At 43.3% G+C, this 21536-nt stretch overlaps 1 protein-coding gene across 3 annotated transcripts in view; it reads right to left on the bottom strand.

The window, feature by feature from the left end:
• MATN2 (matrilin 2) overlaps positions 1–21536 on the bottom strand; it is a 173410-nt gene that overhangs the window by 86296 nt on the left and 65578 nt on the right. For all 3 annotated transcript variants that reach the window (XM_061439294.1, XM_061439292.1, XM_061439293.1), the window contains exon 4: positions 19697–19819. In XM_061439294.1, coding sequence (XP_061295278.1) covers positions 19697–19819 — 123 coding nt within the window. The remainder of the gene's footprint in view (positions 1–19696; positions 19820–21536) is intronic.

Raw genomic sequence — 21536 nt, forward strand, 5'->3', positions numbered from 1 at the left:
TGCCTCCCAAAGGGGATGTCCTAGAGTCCTACAATATCTCCTCCACTAGATATGGGGTCCTGGGTCCTGGGAAGATGAGTGAGACGGGAACAAAACTCTTCCCAAGTCTCTGTACCTCTTCTCGTCCCCAGCAAGAGATATTCCTCTCCCAGCAGAGGACAGTGACATCAGGGAGCCAGTCTCCAGCTGCAGACACTGGAATCCTCACAACAGCTAAGGAACCAGCTGTCTTGCTGTCTCTTGCATACCTGATACCTACCACACTGCCTGGCATATGACAGGGGCTCATCAAGTGCTTGGGAATGCGTGAATGGACCTGAAACACAGGGTTGTCAGGCATTCCTCACTCATCATTCTTACCCAGGCTGTAAGCTCTGAGGGGCACAGGGTAAGTCTTGGTGGTTCTCAGGGTACCCCTGATACCACATGCTTCACACAGCAGGTGCTTAGTGGACGTGTGTTGAACTGACTTGACAGTAAGTAGCCAGCCTGGGCACCCCACTCCAGTACTCTTGCCTGGAAAATCCCATGGACGGAGGAGCCTGGTAGGCTGCAGTCCATGGGGTCGCTAAGAGTCGGACACGACTGAGCGACTTCACTTTCACGCACTGGAGAAAGAAATGGCAACCCACTCCAGTGTTCTTGCCTGGAGAATCCCAGGGACGGGGAGCCTGGTGGGCTGCCATCTCTGGGGTCACACAGAGTCGGACACGACTGAAGCGACTTAGCAGCAGCGGCGGCGGCCAGCCTGGAGTACTTGGGGATGGAGGGCTCTTATCTGACCACTCCCTGTTAGAGATCAAGTTCACCATCATGGTTTTCCTTACCACAGTTACAATGTAACACTTGATTTGCAATTGATAATTTAATGTCTACTTCCCCTGCCATTGGAAGCCAGTGCTTGTTCTGTTCAGCCCTCCAGCTCAACTTGCATGGTGTTTGGCATGTGGTCAGTTTTTAAAAATATATTTGAATGACTGAATTCAATCATTCATCAAATTGTTCAAACTGCTGGGAAAACAACAGTGAGCGAAACAATTGATCCCTTGATTTTAAAACAGTCAGTCGATCCCTCTCGCCATGGAGCTGATATTCGAGTGGAAAGCTGGCTCCTACTGACCCACATTGACGGACCATGCCCACCTCTTCCCAACTCTGCGTTCAGCAAGGCCAAGCGGGTAGCGTGAAATCAGCCATGGTGGCAGTACTGACACCACAGGGATTGGTGAACATTACAAATTGGGTATTTTCCCCCTGGAGATCTGGTTGCTAAACATTTACTGGCATACCATGGACAGCGGCCAGACATGACATGAACAGCTTAAACCATATATTACTTAGATCTTAGAAGTACTGTGGAACAAAAGCAGGACAGAGCAATAGGAGTGTGGAGGGAAGGGAACTTCTGTTTCACACAGTGTGGTCAGAAGGCCGTCTCAGAAAAGATTACTGTATATCAGGACCTGAGGCAGGTAATATGAAAAAGCAAGGGTCAGGAGGACTGAATCTTGGAGGAGGAGATAAGGGGCAGTTATGTTTCTTCTTCTTTTTTAAAGAAATATTTATTTGACTGCACCAGATCTTTCGTTGTGACATGAGGGATCTAGTTCCCTCAACCAGGATCAAACCTGGGCCCCCTGCATTGGGAGTGCAGAGTCTTAGCCACTGGACCACCAGGGAAGTCCCATGTTTCTTTACATAAGGTACAAGGGAGGCGATCAGATAGGATGAAAAGAATATTGCCTTTGGAGTCAGACCTGGCTTCAGCGAGGTGACCTGTGTGACTTCGCATAAGTGATTTCTGTGAGACTGAATTTTCATAGAGGTTAAATAATTAAGTAGAGAAAACATCTTATTGCAGGGTTAAATGAGATAATATAGATGATAAAGTATCTGAGAGATAGTAGGTACTCAGCAAATATGCTATGCTATGCTATGCTAAGTCACTTCAGTCGTGTCCGACTCTGTGTGACCCCATAGACGGTAGCCTACCAGGCTCCCTCGTCCCTGGGATTCTCCAGGCAAGAACACTGGAGTGGGTTGCCATTTCCTTCTCCAATGCATGAAAGTGAAAAGTGAAAGTGAAGTCGCCTAGTCATATCCGACTCTTAGCGACCCCATGGACGGCATCCTACCAGGCTCTTCCATCCATGGGATAAGCTTCCCTTATTCTTGTACTTGGTCGTGTCCAATTCTTTGCAGCTCCATGGACTGCAGCCCCTGGGCTACTCTGACCATGAGATTTCCCAGGCAAGAATACTGAAGTAGGTTGCCATTTCCTATGCTAGGGGATCTTCCCGATCCAGGGATTGAACCTGCATTTCTTGCGTCTCCTGCATTGGTGGGTGGGTTCTTTACCACTGGTGCCAAATGTCTTAGTAGAGCAGGCCTAGGTAAGCATGGAGAAGAGGTGACCCCAACCAGATTTTACCTACATCACTATTCTAATACAATATCACTTTATTGGGTGCCTATGAAACCCCCCACACGTGGACACTAGATTCATATCACTTTAAACAACATTAGTGTATCTGTGGCTAAGTTTTGGTTTGTGAGTTCTAGGCTGACTTCATCTGATACAGCAAAGTAGGCAATTTTGAATTTTACAGCAAAAGATCTCAACTCAAACAATGCCTTGCCAGAGGGCATGTGTTAGTACATGGCTGACAGTCAGCAAAATCTGCTTGCTCCTCTTCCTGGAGAGTTTTAGGAGGGATGTAAACCGCATCTGCTCGGTCTCCCCAATGAAATAAATCAGGGAGGATTTGATAACTAAGAGCCCCAGGGCTGTGCTCACATCCATCACTGGTGTTTCCCCTGAGGCTCACAGGCATTCTAGATTTAAGGGCCTTCTCCATGTGTGATCTTGAAAGCCTGGCACAGTGCCTCAGCCCGGAGAACTTGGAAAACTCTCATCTGGTTACCCTGGACAAGAAAGAAGCACGGGACAAAGACTGTGGCAGTTGCGGCTGACATCATCCTAGATGAAATAAAAGGGTTTTTACTGACTTTTCAGATTTGTATACAAGCCACATGGCATGCTATTGATACCAGCGACAGTCTAATTTCTCCTTTAGAGTTAAAGCAAAATGAACACCATTAAAGACATGCTCCACTTTCGTGGTAAAGAACCTGCCTGCAAATGCAGGAGATGTAAGAGACAAGGGTTGGATCTCTGGGTTGGGAAGATCCCCTGGAGGAGGGCGTGGCAACCCACTGCAGTATTCTTGCCTGGAGAATCCCATGGACAGAGGAGCCTGGCAGTCTAGGTCTATGGGTCACACAGAGTCGGACACGAGTGAAGTGACTTAGTACACACACATGCTGCTATTGAGCCTGAGATGGAGAAATCAGAAATTATTTATCACAGGAAGAGAGAAGAGGAATGTATTATTAGAGCTGCTATTTCTCTCCGTTGGGAAACAATGGGATCTCTGCCTGCTCCAACCCAAAAGCTCACTTGGAGCTAAGGCTCCGCAAAAGCCTGAGAAACCCAAGCCTGCATTTTTAGGGACTATCCCCCTTCTTTCATTATGTCTTCTGAAAGCCTAACCGTATTTTGACAGCTGCAGTTTGAATTTAAAGACTTTCAGCAGTTAATGTGAGTCATCAGCTTTGTGCTTCCACGCTGGAAGAAACAAAAGCAAGCCAATGTCACCCACAAAAACAAACCTGTCCTTTCAGGCAAAGTCCAGCTGTGCCTTGCTCGCATCTCTCCTCCCCCAAAGCTTCATGCTTTTTCAATCAGTTATCCTATTCACGAACTGAGATTTTAGTTTCTGTTTGAGAGGGGAAAAAGAGGAGGAGCCCCAAAACAAAGCCTGAAAACATAAGTGTATCTGACCGAATAGGGTTGATTGAAATCAGAAATAAGCGGGAACAAATAAGGCCCTAGTCTTGTTGAGCGCTTTGCAATTTCTAAACGGCTGTCAATCACAGCATCCCGTTCTCATTATGAACTCCCTATGGAGCAGCCAACTCTCAGGGAGTGATCCAGCTTAAAATAGCTGGATCAGTGGTTTTCAAACTCGAGTTTAAGATCAGAACTCCCAGGAGGGCTTGTTAAAACATCCTCCTGGGCCACACGCCTAGAGTCCCTGATTCAGTAGGTGTGGAAATTTACATTTCTAACAAGCCCCTGCCCCCACAAAGCCGCCTGCTTGTGTGCACGTGCGCAGTCTGCTCCTTCTTGCACTTGGTCTGCACTCTGTGGGCTGCCCCAAAGCTGAGACCCTGACCTCCTCTTTCCGCACTCCCTTTCTCCCTCCAAAATTCCATGCATTTTTAGGGCCAATGACCACCCCAAGCATATCCAGCCAGGCATTTTCCTTGAACTCTAACCCCCATCTCCAGCTGCACCCAACCACTTGTGTGGGCTCTTGCCCAGACTCGCTCTTGCTTTCCCCAGCAAAACCAGGTTTCCTCTCTGATAACTGAAGTTATCAAACACCCCTCACCCACCATTCCCCATCTTAGGTCATAAACTCTTCCCCTGGGTGGGGATTATTGCTATGATCTAATTAATTCCACGGGCATAAGAAACATAAGCACTGAATTGATTGAACTGATTTGAATTGTAAACTGATTGCATCGTCCACCTTCTGCTCCGCACGTGCAGAGCACCAGGGAAGCCAAGATCTGAGTGTTCCTTGGATCTCCAACATATGAGAGACACACTTATTTCTCTCCCACACCCCACCAGAGTGTCTAGCCCATAGAGGGGAATGAGTAAGTACTGAATGAATAAATGAACGAGTGAGGGGATAGGTAGATGGTATTTCTGCACCCATTCTCTACCTAAATCTAATACTATATTATGTATTACTGCCAAGGTCAATGTACTAACACGTGGTTTTCCCTCTGACACCCTGTATTCAGCCCCTCTATCCACCAAAGACCGCAGCTGGAAGTCAGCTTGAGAAATCAAATCACCCCATAATTTGTTCCAGCTTAAATTCCTTTTCTCATCCCCCACTAATGCTCCAAACATGCTCTTCGAAACAAACAGTCTGTTCTACTTAGCATCCTCCAAAGACCACAAGCCCTGCAGTTCTCTCCTCTTCTTTGACTTGCTAGAAAAACCCTTCATCCCCAACCCCTGATTGTTCCATGACTCTCTGATCTCTTCTCTTGCAGCCTTCTGTCTCAGTACCACTTACCTTCCAAAACCACGTTGTTCTGTGTGAATGTTTGTGTCTATATAAACTATACCATAAACTACACATATTTAATGTATACAATCTGATAAATTTGACATAGCAACATATCACCATAATCAAGATAACATACCCATCACCTCCAGATCCCCAGTTTCCTAGTTGCCACTGGTAACCCCTCCACCTGCCCCATCCCTCCCCCTGGTCCCAGGCAGCCACTCATCTGCTGATCTGTATCACACAGATTAGTTACCATTTTCTAAAATCTCATATAAATGGAATCCTACAATATGTACTCTTTTTCTGGTCTTGTTTCTTTCATTCAACAGGGCTATTTTGACATTCATCCAGCCTGCTCCATGTGTCAGTGTGCTGTGCTCATTCGCTCAGTCGTGTCTGACTCTTTGTGGCGACCCCATGGACTGTAGCCTGCCAGGTTCCTCTGTCCATGGAATTTTCCAGGCAAGAATCCTGGAGTGGGTTGCCATTTCCTTCTCCAACATGTGTCAGTAGTCCATTCTTTCCATTGCCCAGTAGTATTACATTGTATACATATCTCACAATTCTTTATCAGTTCACCTGTCGATGATTTGAGTTGTTTTGATTTGATTTGAGTTTCCAGTTTTAGCTTATTACAAGTAGACATTTGTGCTCAGATCTTGGTTTGAACATAAACTTTACTTTCTTTTGAGTAAATACCTAAGAGTGGAATGGTTCGATATCATGGTAAGTACATATTTAATTTTGTAAGAAACTTCTAATCTGTTTTCCAAAGTGGTTGAACCATTTTATCTTCCTACCAGGAAAAATGATGATTCTGTTTCCAACTTTGCCATTACTTGACATGGTCAATACTTTAAAATGTATTCAATCTAGTGGAAGTAGAGTGGGGCCATCTTGTTTTGGCTTTAATTTGTATTTTCCTAGTGACTAATAAGTTTGAGCATCTCTTTTTTATATATCTTCTTTGGTTTAGTGTCTATTCAAATCTTTTGCCCATTTTGACTGGGCTGTTTATTTTCCTATTATAGAGTTATAAGAATTCTTTATAAATTTTAAGATCCTTTGTTGGATATATTTAATTTCAGTCTGTGATTTGCCTTTTCAGTTTAGTAGCAGTTTATTTTGCAGAGCAAATATTTTAATTTTGATGATGTTCAATTTACTGAGTTTCTCTTTTGTGTTCTGTGCCCTATTTAAAAAATCCTTGCCAAACCCAGGGTCATCAATTTTTCCCCTACATTTTAATATAGACATTTATATGTTTCTCCTTTATATTAACATTTAAAATCAGTTTTAAATAAATTTTTGTATATGGTATGAGGTAAGGGTCAAGGTCCATTTTTTTACACATGGCAATCCAATTGATGTAACACCATGAGTTGATGACATTATTCTTTACCAATGAATTTCCTTGGCAACTGTCAAAAGTCATTCCACCATAAATGTGTGGGTCTATATCTGGACTGTATTCTGTGCCAGTGATGTCCACTTGTACATGCCTACCACACTGCTCTGATTACAACTGCTTTATAGTCAGTCTTAAGATAATTGGATCCCTCCAACTTTATTTTTCTCAAAGTTTTACTTGATTCTCATTATTTGCAGATTCCACACTTGCCAATTTACCTACTTTATAACATGTACTGGGAACCCAGAATCGATACTTGAGCATTTTCGTGGTCCTTCGTGGATCTGTGCAGAGTGGTGAAACTGTTGAGCCGCTGCACTTGCCTAGTGAAAGTCAAACAAACAGTGCTCTGCCTTCTCTGCCGGGAGCCGGCATATTGCATACTGAGTGCATATTGCATATTGAGTGCAGCACTTTCCACAGCATCATCTTTCAGGATCTGGAATAGCTCAACTGGAATTCTATCACTGCTGGGAGCCAGCGTGAGGAGCTCCACCCATGACAAAGGTCATGAGGAAGGAGGCTCGGCATACGCAAAGGCGGGATCCAGCCTCAGGAGTCCCCCTGGAAATTCTTGAGCATTTACACCCCAAACCAGAGTCTGCCTACTTTCTGCTTTGTGCCTTCACCTACACCTCTGACTTTATGGGGGGCTGTCCCCCACTACCTCTCTCTGAAAAAGAGTTAGCTTACAGCTCCAGTTAATAATTCCTGGGTGTGACAGTGTTTCAACCTACAAACTCCTTTGGAAGTCCTCTAGCCTGCCTGAATAGGTTTTTTCCGGCCACATGTGATTGCTCAGAGCCTCCCAACTGTGAGAGGCATGAAATGTTCTAAACTGTCTAAATACAGATTCCTTTGAGCAGTTAAAAGATTGATTAGAAATTGTATTGGTGAAGGGATTTTCACTTGTCAGGCCAATGTTTGCTGCTAAATTTCCATATCCCTTACCTGCTGTGTCCCTGGCAGTGTATTGATTAATATAATTGGTGTAAGTAGTAGCTTTAATGTTTGTAACCTGGGACCCTTGAGTTAATTCTTTTTCTTGTTATAGCCCACCACACCTTTGCTCTGTAGGAATGCAACTTTATCTAATGCTTTTGGAGGGTGGCGCTTGACTTATCACCTTTAGAGAAAAATAAGTTTTCTGAAGAAAGGGTCTTAAAATGTTAACAAGCCTCCGGTCCAGAAGATGATGCAAATCACCTAAGCTTTTGCATATAAGTTTGCAGGAAGAAAGCCTGGCTTGCTGCATGACTCTACCCCTTCCCCCATTATCCTCTATGCATAACTTAAGGTGTAAAAACTACTTTGGAAAATCAAGTGCGGGCCTTGTTCACCGAAACTTGGTCTCACCATGTCGTTCTTTCTCTTACCTTCTGGCTGAATTATTCAGCCTCTTTTCTCCACTGAATTTCCTCACTGAGCTATCCTTATTCCATTACTCTTTATATCCTTAATTAACGTTTAATTAAGCAGTTGTTTCCTGATCCTCGCCGACGCCGTCCCCGCCTCGAATTCCCTGGATCCACCGGGGCTGGACCCCGGCACTTCTCATTTCGGCACTCATGCTATAAGCAAATATCTTTTTTGTGCTCTGTTTAAAGCCATAATTTTAGAATTTTTGTGCTGTCTGTTGGTGACTTCACTGTTACAACGGCCCCTACGAGTAGTGTTGAAGCGCTGTCTGGTGTCCCTAAGGCAAGAAGGCCATGATGTGCCCCAGGGAGGAAAGATGTGAGATGAGCTTCGTTCAGGCGTGAGTGATAGTGCTGTCGGCTGTAAGTTCAATGTTAATAAATCAACAACATACACTCGATCGAGGCTGTGTTGTGAAATCACTCAGTTGTGTCCGACTCTTTGTGACCCCATGGACTGTAGCCCACCAGGCTCCTCCATCCATGGAATTTTCTAGGCAAGAGTACTGGAGTGGGTTGCCATTTCCTTCTCCAAGGGATCTTCCCAACCCAGGGATCCAAACCGGGTCTCCTGCATTGCAGGCAGATGCTTTACTGTCTGAGCCACCAGGGAATCGCTAAGGTGTCTTTAAACAGAAACACCCCTAAATAAAGGTTCTGTATTGATTTGTGAAATATTGTGGCCAGAGGCTTGCAGGAAGCTAACCCTATATTTCCCCTAGGAACCATAATCCAGTACCCACTAGTTCAGTGTTCACAGACTTACAAACCATAACTATTGTGAGTAATAAGAATTGATTGTATTTGACTATTCAATTGTTTTTTTTTTTTAATTTTCATCTATATTTTAGAATCAGGTCATCAGTTTCTCCTCAAAAATGTCTGCTAGGATTTTGATAGGGATTGCTTTGAATCTTGGAGAAGGCAATGGCACCCCACTCCAGTACTGTTGCCTGGAAGGTCCCATGGATGGAGGAGCCTGGTGGGCTGCAGTCCATGGGGTCGCTGGGAGTCGGACACGACTGAGCGACTTCACTTTCACTTTCCACTTTCATGCATTGGAGAAGGAAATGGCAGCCCACTCCAGTGTTCTTGCCTGGAGAATCCCATGGACAGAGAAGCCTGGTAGGCTGCAGTCCATGGGGTCGCACAGAGTCGGACACGACTGAAGCGACTTAGCAGCAGTAGCAGCAGCAGCTTTGAATCTATAGATCATTTTAGAAAGGACTGACATCTAAGCAACAGTTAAGTCTTCTATTTGATGATTTGCTGATCTTTCCATTTCTTCAAGTCTTCTTTAATTACTGCAGACATCATTTGTATTTGTCAACATATAGATCATGTCATGTTTTGCTAATTTATCTCTAATTTCTATATTTCTTATACTAGTGTAAAACTTTTTAAATGTCTATTTCAGATTTTTGTTGTAGTATATAATGATGAGAGAATAGCATTGAAACATGTATATTATCATATGTGAAACAGATTGACAGTCCAGGTTCGATGCATGAGACAGGGTGCTCAGGGCTGCTGCACTGGGATTACCCTGAGGGATGGGATGCAGAGGGAGGTGGGAGGGGGCCTCAGGATGGGGAACACATGTACACCCATGGCTGATTCATGTCAGTGTATGGCAAAAACCACTACAATATTGTAAAGTAATTAGCCTCCAATTAAAATAAATAAATAAAATACAATCAAATATTTTGTATATTGACTTTTTATCTTGCAACCTTGCTGAATTCATTAATAAATTTTAGAGATTTTTTTTGAAGATTCTATTAGCTTTTCTACATATGCAGTCAAACAGTCTGTAAGAACAGTTTTACTTTTTCCTTTCCAATCTGTATTAATTTCTAATTTATTTTTATTTCATTATTATATCAGTTAAAACATCCAGTCCAACGTTGAATGGAAGGATGGCAATGGACATACTTTTTTGTTCTTTATCTTAAAAGGAAAGCACTTAGTCTTTTACTCTTGGGTATGATGTTAACTCTTGTTGTTGTTCAGTCACTCAGTTATGTCTGACTCTTTGTGACCACATGGACTGTAGCACACCAGGCTTCCCTGTCCTTCACTATCTCCTGAAGTTTGTTCAAACTCATGTCCACTGAGTTGATGATACCATCCAACCATCTCATCCTCTGTTGCCCCCTTCTCCTCCTGACCTCAATCTTTTCCAGCATCAAGATATTTTCCAAGATGTTAACTCTAGGTCTTTTCATATATGCTCTTTATCAGGTCAAGGAATTTCCCTTTTATTTCTAGTTTATTGAGAGTTTTTTTATCATGAATGAACATTGGGTATTGGTCAATGCTTTTTGGACATCTACTGAAATGATCTTATGACTTTACATTTTTTTAGGCTATTAATATGGTAAATTAAATTATATTAATTTTTATTGAGGTATAATCAATATTGTGTAAGTATAGTCAATATGTACAAGTATACAATATAGTGATTCACAATTTTTAAAGTTATAAAATATTGGTTATATTCTCTGTGTTGTGCAATATATCCTTGCAGTTTATTTTAGACACAATAGTTTGTATCCCTTAATCTCCTATCCCTATTTATCCTTCCCCTCTCCCTCACCCCATGGGTAACCACCAATTTGTTTTTATACCTGTCAGTCTGTTTCTTATTATAGTCACTAGTTTGTTGCATATTTTTAGATTCCACATATCAGTGATATCATCCAGTATTTGTCTTTCTCTGTCTGGCTTATTTCACTTAACATAAAAGCCTCCAGGTCCATTCATGTTGTTGCAAATGATAAGATTTCATCCTTTTTATGGCTGAGAAGTATTCCATTGTATATGTATGCCACATTTTCTTTATTCATTCATCTGCTGATGGACACTTAGGTTGCCTCCATACCTTGGCAACTGTAAATAATGCTGCTATGGAAAACAGAGTGCATATATCTTTTTGAATTAGTATTTTTGTTTCTTTCAAATATACACCCAGGAGTGGAATTGCTGGATCATATATAGTCCTGTTTTTAGTTTTGTGAGAACCCTCTATACTGTTTTCCACAGTGGCTACACAAACAGGATTCCTTTTCCCCCACATCCTCACCAGCGTTTATTATTTGTGGGGTTTTTTTCTTTTTCTTTTTTGATCATAGACATTCTGACAGATATGAGGCGATATCTCAATGTGAATTTGACTTACATTTCCCTGATGATTAGCAATGTTGGGCATCTTTTCATGTGCCTGTATGCCATCTGCCTGTCTTCTTTGGAAAAATGGCTATTCAGGTCTGCCCTTTTTTTTTTTTTTTCAGTTCAGTTGTTTGTTTTGATGTTGAGTTGCATGATCTGTTTATGTATTTTAGATGGTAACCCCTTATCAGTCATATCATTTGCAAATATTTACTCCCATTCTGAAGGTTGTCTTTTTGTTTTGTCTTTTCTTTAACTGTACAAAACTTTTAAGTTTAATTAGATCCCATTTGTTTATTTTTGCTTTTATATTCTTTACTTTAGGAGACAGATCAAAAAAAAAAAAATTTGCTATGATTTATGTTCTGTCTATGTTTTCCTCTAGGAGTGGTTTTGTGGTTCTGATATAACATTTAGGTCTTTAATCCATTTTGCATTTATTTTTGTATGCTGTATTAGAGAATGCTTTAATTTCATTCTTTTACATGTAGATTACATGTAGATGTCCAGTTTTCCTAGCACTACTTAGAAGAGACTCTTTTTTCTCCACTGTATATTCTTATCTCTTCTGTCATAGATTAATTGACCATAAGTACATGGGTTTATTTCTGGACTATCCTGTTCCATCAGTCTGTGCGGTTTGTGTGTGTGTGTGAGAGAGAGAGAGAGAGACAGAGAGAGAAAGAGAGAGAGAGAGACATTACATACTGTTTTAACTACTATAGCTTTGTAACATAGTCTTAAACCAGGGAGTAGAATTCCTCTAGTTATTTTCTTCTTTTTCATGATTGTTTGACTACTGATGGTCTTTTGTGTTTCTATACAAATTTTAAAATTATTTGTTTTAGTTCTATAAAAAAATGCCATTGGTATTTTAATACGAATTGCATTGAGTCTGTAAATTGCCTTGAATAGTATGGTTATTTTAACATTAATTCTTCCAATCTGAGAACATAGTATATCTTTCCATCTATGTGTGTCATCTTCAACTTTTTTTTTGGCTGTGCCACATGCATGTGGGATCCTACTTCCATAACAAGAGACTGAACCTGCACCCTCTGCAGTAAGGTGCAAAGTCTTAACCACTAGACTGCTAAGGAACTTCCTATCTTCAATTTCTTTAATCAGTGTCTTATAGTTTCCAAGTACAGGTCTTTTACATCCTTAACTAGGTTTATTCCTAGGCATTTTATTCTTTTTGATGCAATGGTAAATGGGCTTTTCCCTTAATTTCTCTTTCTGATATTTTGTTGTTAGTGTATAGAAACGCAACAGATTTCTGTATATTAATTTTGTATCCTGCAACTTCACCAACTTTGTTAATGAGTTCTAGCAGTTTTCTGGTGGCATGCTTACAATTTTTTTATGTATAGTATCAGTCATATATTAATTGATTTTTTAAAAACTTCATTTATTTGTTTTTGGCTGTAGTGGGTCTTTGTTGCTGCACAGGCTTTTCTCTAATTGTGGTGAGTGGGACTACTCTCTACTTGCCATGCTTGGGCTTCTCATTGCACTGGCTTCACTCGTTGCAGAACATGGGCACTAGGGCACGTGAGCTTCAGCAGTTTCAGTACATGGGCTCAGTAGTTGCACCTCTTGGGCTCTAGAGCACAGGATCAATAGTTGTGGCACACAGGCTTAGCTGCTCTGTGGTACATGGGGTCTTCCCAGATCAGGGATGGAACCCACGTCTCCTGCATCGGCAGGTGGATTCTTTACCACTTACCAGCCAGGGAAGCCTTATTGATTTTTGACTGGTAACCTTGAATGTTAGAGAAGGCAATGGCACCCCACTCCAGTACTCTTGCTTGGAAAATCCTATGGATGGAGGAGCCTGGTGGGCTGCAGTCCATGGGGTCGCTAAGAGTCGGACACGACTGAGCGACTTCCCTTTCACTTTTCGCTTTCATGCATTGGAGAAGGAAATGGCAACCCACTCCAGTGTTCTTGCCTGGAGAATCCCAGGGATGGGGGAGGCTGATGGGCTGCCGTCTATGGGGTCGCACAGAGTCGGACACGACTGAAGCGACTTAGCAGCAGCAGCAGCAACCTTGAATGTTAAACCAATGCTTGTGCTAAATCCTACTTGGTCTTGGTTACATTATATATACAGATTCTATCTGAGAAGTTTTTAAGAATTTTTTTCATTCACATTCATGAGGAATGCTGGTTATTGCTTTATTTTCTGTTTTTAATAATGTGGCTGTTTCTCTGTCACATCAAAGGGATCATGTCCTTTGATTAAACTGTAATATAAAAGCTATTAAATTGCTTATATAACTTGGGAAAATAATCTCAGGAACATATCTGAACAATAAAACCATAAAATCCATTTGATATGTTTCTTGAGAAAAAATGAGAAAGCTGGACAAGAAAGTTTACATTTTCTTGCCAAGTGAAGTTTTCTAAGTGTTGCATTTTTATTATTCTTCCAGACAGATTAAATATTCCAGAAGGGAGACAAAAAAGGGAAAATTCCTTATTTTTTTTTAAATAAACAAGATAAAGTTTTCTCTTGTTAGTGGGAAAAGAATGCAAGGGTAGGGGAATGGTGGAGGAAAAGAGATATATGAAGACTGGCTCACTTCAGGAGGGTTCCAACTCCCCCTCACATTTTTAAATGGGGAAAGAGAAGAACATAAACTTCTATTGAGCCCATATGGGTTATGCACTTGGTAATGCTTTTATGTATATCTTATGGCTTTGGATGCGGAAGACTTTTTGGAGGACTGAAGACTCTTACAGTGTTGCCTCCAGTATATTCCAAATAGCTCATATGGTATGGGCAAAACGTTAAAGGTAAAATTATTTAATGTACTTGATCTCCTCTTTAAATAAAGGGGCATATTTTGAGACACTGACTAACTGATGTCCAAAGGAGGGTTGTTTGGACAATGAAGAGACCCAAATCCAGGTCATCTAAAGATGTGTTCATGCCTCCCCTGAAAAAGAGAAAATTAAATGAGGTGGGCGATTACATTCTTCAATAATCAGAGGGCTTCTCTTTTTAGAAAAGGAAATAAACTTTTTAGTATACGGCTTCAGTTGGCCATATACTTCAGTATATGATCCTTCAGAAATAGGATCAAAGGTGGGAATTATAAAGAGTAGGATTTCAGCTCAACCACTGACCCAAGCTACCTTGGAGGTGGGATACGGATGGTTTGTAATGATCTGCGTTCCAGATGGGTGATGATGGATGGATAGGCACCATCACTCTGGGACACCAGGGAGAAACCGAATTCCTGGGCTAAGGGGGAGAGGACGCTAACAGTCTGATAGACAAGGTCTGTTTCCACTTGAAGAACCTATGACTCAGCAATGTCTGCCTCCTCTCTTCACACAGGCAGGGTATGACTAGAAAATGGCGGCTATAGCGTGTGTGTATATGTGTGTTTGAAGGCCATCGCCTCTCACAATCATCCTGTACATGATAGAATCACAGGAGTTAGTAGTGAACTTGTGGGAATGACAGTCATTTGAATGTCAGACCTGGTGAACTGGTTCTAGTCTCCTTTGAGATCAGTGAGTACTTTGAACCTGCCTGTCCTCTTGGGCTTGGAGGAGAGTCTCTGGCTGAAGGACTGCTTGCCACCTCAGGGATCACAGGACAAGCGAAGCTGGCAAGCATCGAATGGTGGGCAATACCCAGGACTGTGCAGTTCATGTAACAGGATTTGGGTTCTGGCTTGGTCTCATTACTAGCCCTATGACTTCAAGTAAATTGTCTAACCTTTCTGGCACCTTAATTTTCCTTATCTGTAAAATAAAATGCTAAACCTACTTTAGGAGCTTGATGTCAGAATTAATTAGATAACAAATATAAAACACTCAGAAGAGCTCCTGGCACACGGTATAAACACTTAGTAAGTGATTATAGTTGGTCCTGACCTTGTGTATAGCATACTGGGCTAAGCAGGGGCTGCAGTCACTTTGGGCTGCAGTTATCTTGGTCATTTATTTGACTTCTATGCAAGAATGTAACTTCAAGAGAGCAGGAATATTGATGTTTTAGGCACTATTTCATTTCTAGAAGGTTCCCCCGCCCCTGGCTTTTTTCATGCTGCATAGCTTGCAGGACCTTAGTTCCCTGACCAGGGATCAAACCCATGCCCACTGAAGTGGAAGTGTAGAGTCTTAACCACTGGACTGCCAGGACCTCCCAGGGCCTGGCACATCTTAAAGGCTCAAAGCTGGAAAGGGCTGTGTCTCATTCCTCTCCAGGCCCAGAGAGTTCCTCTCTGTGTTGGCAGACAGCAGCCCAGAAACAGAGGTCAGGGTCTGGCCCAGACTTCCCTCTGCACAACTTTGAACTGTCCACCAGACCAAACTCAGGGGCTGACAAGGATCAGCTGATGGTTTCTCACCACCCTTCCCATCTTATGGGTAAGGAAGCTGAGTCAAGGAGTTTAAATCACCAGCTCCGGGTGATATACAGTTAGCATGTCAGGGTTGAAACTGACAGGGTTGAATGTCAGGGTCCGCAGACTCTGAAGGCCTTGATCTTTCCACAAGGCCCCTGGTGTACAATTTCAGGTGTGCATACAAGAGTCATTATTATGATCTTTTCCTGAGAGAGAGAGAAATGCTCTTTTTGACTGGACGTATTAAGGTAAGCCTGGCGTCGACAATAAAGGTAGTTCTGCTGCTTCCAGGTGACTGGAGGGCGGGGTCAGCTGGGACAGGAGGGCGGGGTCACTTGGGAAGGGGGGCGGAGTCGGTTGGGACAGCTGAGCCCTACTCCCCTCCTACCCTGCTCCCTTCCCTCCCAACCACCTTGGCTGGCTGAAGCCAGGGAATCTCAAACCATGGCAGAAGCAACCTAGGTCAGAAGTTCACAACACTCTATGGCCGGCCATACCACCTTGAACGCGCCCGATCTCGTGTGATCTCGGAAGCTAAGCAGGGTCGGGCCTGGTTAGTACTTGGATGGGAGAAGTTCATAGCAAATGCAGATGCCAAGGTCCCACCCAGACCTGCTGACTATCAATCTGGGGGCGCCGGGAGGTGGGCGGGGGCAGGGTCAGCTTCCTGGGTGTCTCTTCCCCCGTTATTGAAGCTTGAGAACCAGCGCCTGGGCTCAGGCCCCTCCAAGCTGGGCCTCCACGCCCCTCCACCTGATCAGTCTGTCAGAAGCCCAGACAGTTTCTGCCTCATGCCATGTGATGCACCCACAGCCCCAGAACCAGAGAGAACCCAGGCCCCAGACCCAGGAGAGCTTGGGCTTCAGAACTTGAGGTGGGACCAGGCAGGGGGGCTGGCAAACCTGGTGTGTGGGGAAGGCCTGCTCATGACATCAGGGGGAGAACTTTTTATGTTTCATTTGCTGATCTCAAGAAATCTCTGGATTGACTAAGCCAGAGCACGGAAAACAGACACTGGCACATGCCCGGATCCCAGCAGATCAAGGGAGCAGGAGACAAAGGGAAGAATTTCTTGAGAGTCCCTTGGACTGCATGGAGATCCAAACAGTCCATCCTAAAGGAGATCAGTCCTGGGTGTTCATTGGAAGGACTGATGCTGAAGCTGAAACTCCAATACTTTGGACCCCTGATGCGAAGAACTGACTCATTGGGAAAGACCCTGATGCTGGAAAAGATTGAAGGCGGGAGGAGAAGGGGACGACAGAGGATGAGATGGCTGGATGGTATCACTGACGTGATGGACATGAGTTTGAGTAAGCTCCGGGAGTTGGTGATGGACAGGGAAGCCTGGACTGCTGTAGTCCATGGGGTCACAAAGAGTCAGACACGACTGAGTGACTGAACTGAACTGAAAGAAGGGAAGCGCAGGACAGGAGTTTGTGAGGAAGAGGGAGGCTGAGTGCTCTGCAGAGAAACCCTGCTGGGGTGTTGTGGGGGGAGAGTAGGAGGAGGCTCCCGGAGAGGACGGGGCATGTCTGAGATGTTTAGCTTGTTCGCTGAGCAATGTGTGAGGTAACTCCGCCCGAGCTCCCCCAGTCCTCCAGTAAATTCTATTCAACCCATGAGCATATGGTATAAGTGATTTTCGTTGTGGAAACCAAAGAAGGGTCAGGGGTTCAAGCGGAAGACCATGATGATTCAGGCTCCACTCAACAAGCAACCTGGGATCCTGGGTTCTGGGAGCAGCTGGGGAACACAGGGACCCTCCCCCAGGGGGGGTTCGCAGAGTCTGGGGGCTTTGAGCTTCTACAGGCCACCAACTGGAGGACTTGAGCAGATGTTCCCTAATCTTGGGGGGCAGGGAGGCCCTGGGCCAACCACTCTCAACCCACTGAAAAGTGAGAAGACAAAAGGAAAATGTGGTTTGGCTCCATAAACGCGATACTAATTACAGCCATTTGTGCAAACTGCTTTCCATTAGGGCTTAATTACTTACCATGCAGTATAATCACAATTACGCATTACATGACCTACATGTCAGATTTGCTGAGTTTTATTTGCCTCCACGTGGGCTGGTCTTCCTCATGTCCTGAGGAAGTCTGGTTGTTTTCTAGGCTATTAGTGTCTTTATTTATAACTTGAAAAAAAAAGAAGTATAGGCACAACACTCAATGTATGTGTAATTCTCTCCTCTAAGAGGCAGATTACCTCATGCGGCTCTAATGTCAGTATATTGTCCAGTACGTGGGCTTGGCCAAAAAAAGAGAATGTGAATTCTATTAACACTTTATATCTGTTTGCCCTTTTTCATTTAGGACACCTATAAAGTGTCCCTCACCAGACCAATTAGATTCCTGCACTCTTCTAAAACAGAACTTGAATAATCATTCCCAGCCAGCATTAATAGCTCACCCTAAATCCATGCTTCAAAGAAGATAAAAAAAATACAGAAACAACTCCTCAGGGTGAAACAGAGCAGGACACTATGGTCTTTGCCCCCTCCCTCCACCACCCCATGTCCTCTGCCTGCCTTTTATCTGTAGAAAACTTTGGTCAATGAATAAGTTTAATCAGAGAAATGAGAAATACAGAAACAAAGGAAAACAGTCAAAGGAGACCAAATAATAATAATATAGTCATTAAGCATAGTCAAGGACCTTTAGTTCCTTCTCAAGGACTACAGATAATATTCTGAGCCATATCCTGTGAGCTGTCTTATAAATACTAACACACCAGGGTGAAGAAGTTAACTACATGATGATCAGACTGTACCCATGACATACTCTGTCACAATTCCAAGAACTGACCTCAAAGAAATGGGAACAAATGGACCCTGGAACTGAAGATTCAGTTCAGTTGAGTTCAGTTGCTCAGTCGTGTCCGACTCTTTGTGACCCCATGAATTGCAGCACGCCAGGCCTCCCTGTCTATCACCAACTCCCGGAGTTCACTCAGACTCATGTCCATTGAGTCGGTGATGCCATTCAGCCATCTCATCCTCTGTCGTCCCCTTTTCCTCCTGCCCCCAATTCCTCCCAGCATCAGAGTCTTTTCCAATGAGTCAACTCTTCCCATGAGGTGGCCAAAGTACTGGAGTTTCCTCTTTAGCATCAGTCCTTCCAAAGAACACTCAGGGCTGATCTCCCCTAGAATGGTTGGATCTCCCTGCAGTCCAAGGGACTCTCAAGAGTCTTCTCCAACACCACAGTTCAAAAGCATCAATTCTTCGGTGCTCAGCTTTCTTCACAGTCCAACTCTCACATCCATACGTGACTACTGGAAAAACCATAGCCTTGACTAGATGGACCTTTGTTGGCAAAGTAATGTCTCTGCTTTTGAATAGCTATCTAGGTTGGTCATAACTTTCCTTCCAAGGAGTAAGCGTCTTTTAATTTCATGGCTACAGTTACCATCTGCAGTGATTTTGGAGCCCCCCAAAATAAAGTCTGACACTGTTTCCACTGTTTCCCCATCTATTTCCCATGAAGTGATGGGACCAGATGCCATGACCTTAGTTTTCTGAATGTGACCTAAAACGACCACAATGATGCTTCCACCCATGACCAATTTGAAGCTGACTGTCAGAGCTGATTGTGCTGTTTCTGTATGCAGCCCCCTCCTTCCATCTATAAAAGCTCTTGCCCCACTGGTTGCCCCTGGAGGGGCTGGCCTTTGGACAGATGTTGCCAGCATTTGCCCTCCAACATTTGCCAGCATTTGAAATAAAGCAAACTTTCCTTTCCACCAGCCTGGCCTGTTTATTGGCCTTTGGGATGGTGAGCAGCCAGACTCCCTTTCGGTGACAAGGGCACAGTTCATAAAGACCACGGATGAGAAGGCTCTTCAGCAGATCCCCCCTAAAGAACAGCTTGGAAGTCAAGGATAGTAGCTCAAGAATCAAAGGAAGCTATTTCTGAGAAGGAGCCTCCAGCGATCTTCCAGACTCTTCCTGATGGCCTACTGTGTGCCCGGCTCTGGCCTTAGTGCTGTGAAGGCAGAGTGGGGGTAGGGCAACACAAAATACTTGGCTTAGCCAACCTTGTTTCTGTTCTTTAGGGAAATGATGACTTGGTTGGCTGGGGGTCACAGGTGAATTAAATGGGCCCAGATAAAAGAAGAGAGCGCAAGAAAGCCGAGGAGGACAAAACAGACACATCAGCAAAGCAATCTTACTTCTGCAGGTCTTCTCATCCGAGTTGAGGATGTAGCCTTGCTTGCACCTGCAGACATATGAGCCCGGTGTGTTGATGCAGAAGTGGGCGCAGTTATGTTCCAGGATGCTGCACATGTGGACCGCTGAAAGGGAAGAGGTGGAACGTTAGAGCAACAGTGATGCCTTCTCTAACTTCATCCTCTGGCAAACAGTCATCCAGAAGCTATACAGTGAAGGAGCAAGCATGACCCAGAGAAACAAGCTGCAGGCCCTGCCCTCAAGGGGGGTTTACAGCCTTTGGTGGACAAGACAGTTCTACATAAATGCCGTCGTCAGTAAGTTAAGAGATTGGGATTGGCATTTATACACTACCATGTGTAAAATAGATAGCTGGTGGGAACCTGCTAGAAAGCACAGGAAGCTCAGCTCTGTGCTCTGTGGTGACCTTGATGGGTGAGTTGGGAGGGGGTTCAGAGAAAGGGCCAAAAGGGAGGGAATATATGTATACATATGGGGCTTCCCAGGCAGTACTAGTGGAAAAGCACCTGCCTGACAGTGCAGGAGAGGTAAAAGATGCAGGTTCAATCCCTGGGTTTGGAAGATCCCCTGGAGGAGGGCACGGCAACCCACTCAGTATTCTTGCCTGGAGAATCCCATGGTCAGAGGAGCCCGGCAGACTACAGTCTATGGGGTTGTAAAGAGCAAAGAAGCAACTTTGCACTTCGTATGTGGCTGATTCACTGCTTTGTACAGCAGAAACTAGCACCACATTGTAAAGCAATTATACTCCAATAAAAAAAAAAAATGTACAGATAGAGGGCCATGGAGGGTCAAAGGGAAATGAAGTTAGGCTGAGTCATATGAAATTGTTGATATCCAACTAAAAATAGGGGCTTCCCAACTGGCTCAGGGGTAAAGAATCTGCCTGCCAACGCAGGAGACAAAAGTTCGATTCCTGAGTGGGGAAGATCCCCTAGAGAAGGAAATGGCAACCCACTCCAGTATTCTTGCCTGGAAAATCCCATGGACAGAGAAGCCTAGCGGGCTACAGTCTATGGAACTGCAAAAAAGTCGGACACAACTTAGCAACTAAAAAATACAATAACAACTAAAAACAGGTCAAAAGTGACCATAGGTCACTGTCATAAGGCAGAAATTTCACAGTTCAATTAATAATATCCAATTAGTGAGCAGAGGGTTTACTGATACCAGAAGGGGGTTTGGCTAGTATATGGATTTTTCATAGGCAGAAATGGGCATGGAGGAAAAGTTATTAGTTAAATGAGGATGTAATAAAGATCATCAGAGTCTCAGGCTCATCAATCCCAAGAATAATGTAATTTTTAATAGGCAAAAGTATTATAAAAATTTTGGAGTAAAAAAATGCATTCATATGTTTCCATAATCTTTATGTCTCAATTTTAAAATATTTCCGCAATTTAGTTTTTGAAGTACCTCAGCTTTCAGATTCATCAATTCTTGCATAAGTCTGTCCAGAGCTCACCAAAATTCTTATTGTTTTTTACACCTTAAATTTATTACTTGGCTTCATATAATTCAACCTGAACATATTTAAAATTAACAAGCATCAGTATAAACAGAGTACAAGTTATGCAAATGTTCTCATAAACAAAAAGGATGTCCATGCGTAGAAATTTATTTTTATAAAGCTAAAACAGAAGAGACTTTCAAAAGCTAAGAACAGTCTCCTTAACCCTGTGTTGGAAAACTCAGCTTCTGATGAAATCAATGGCATATCCTAAGTATATGTCCCTTTACTTCAAAGTAAGAAACATGGTGGGCAGTAAATGAAGGTAAAACTTTTTTATTTCATAAGAATACAATTTAGAATGATTGTGA

Source organism: Bos javanicus, chromosome 14 (genome assembly GCF_032452875.1).
Source record: "Bos javanicus breed banteng chromosome 14, ARS-OSU_banteng_1.0, whole genome shotgun sequence".
In the NCBI taxonomy this organism is placed as follows: Eukaryota; Metazoa; Chordata; class Mammalia; order Artiodactyla; family Bovidae; genus Bos; species Bos javanicus.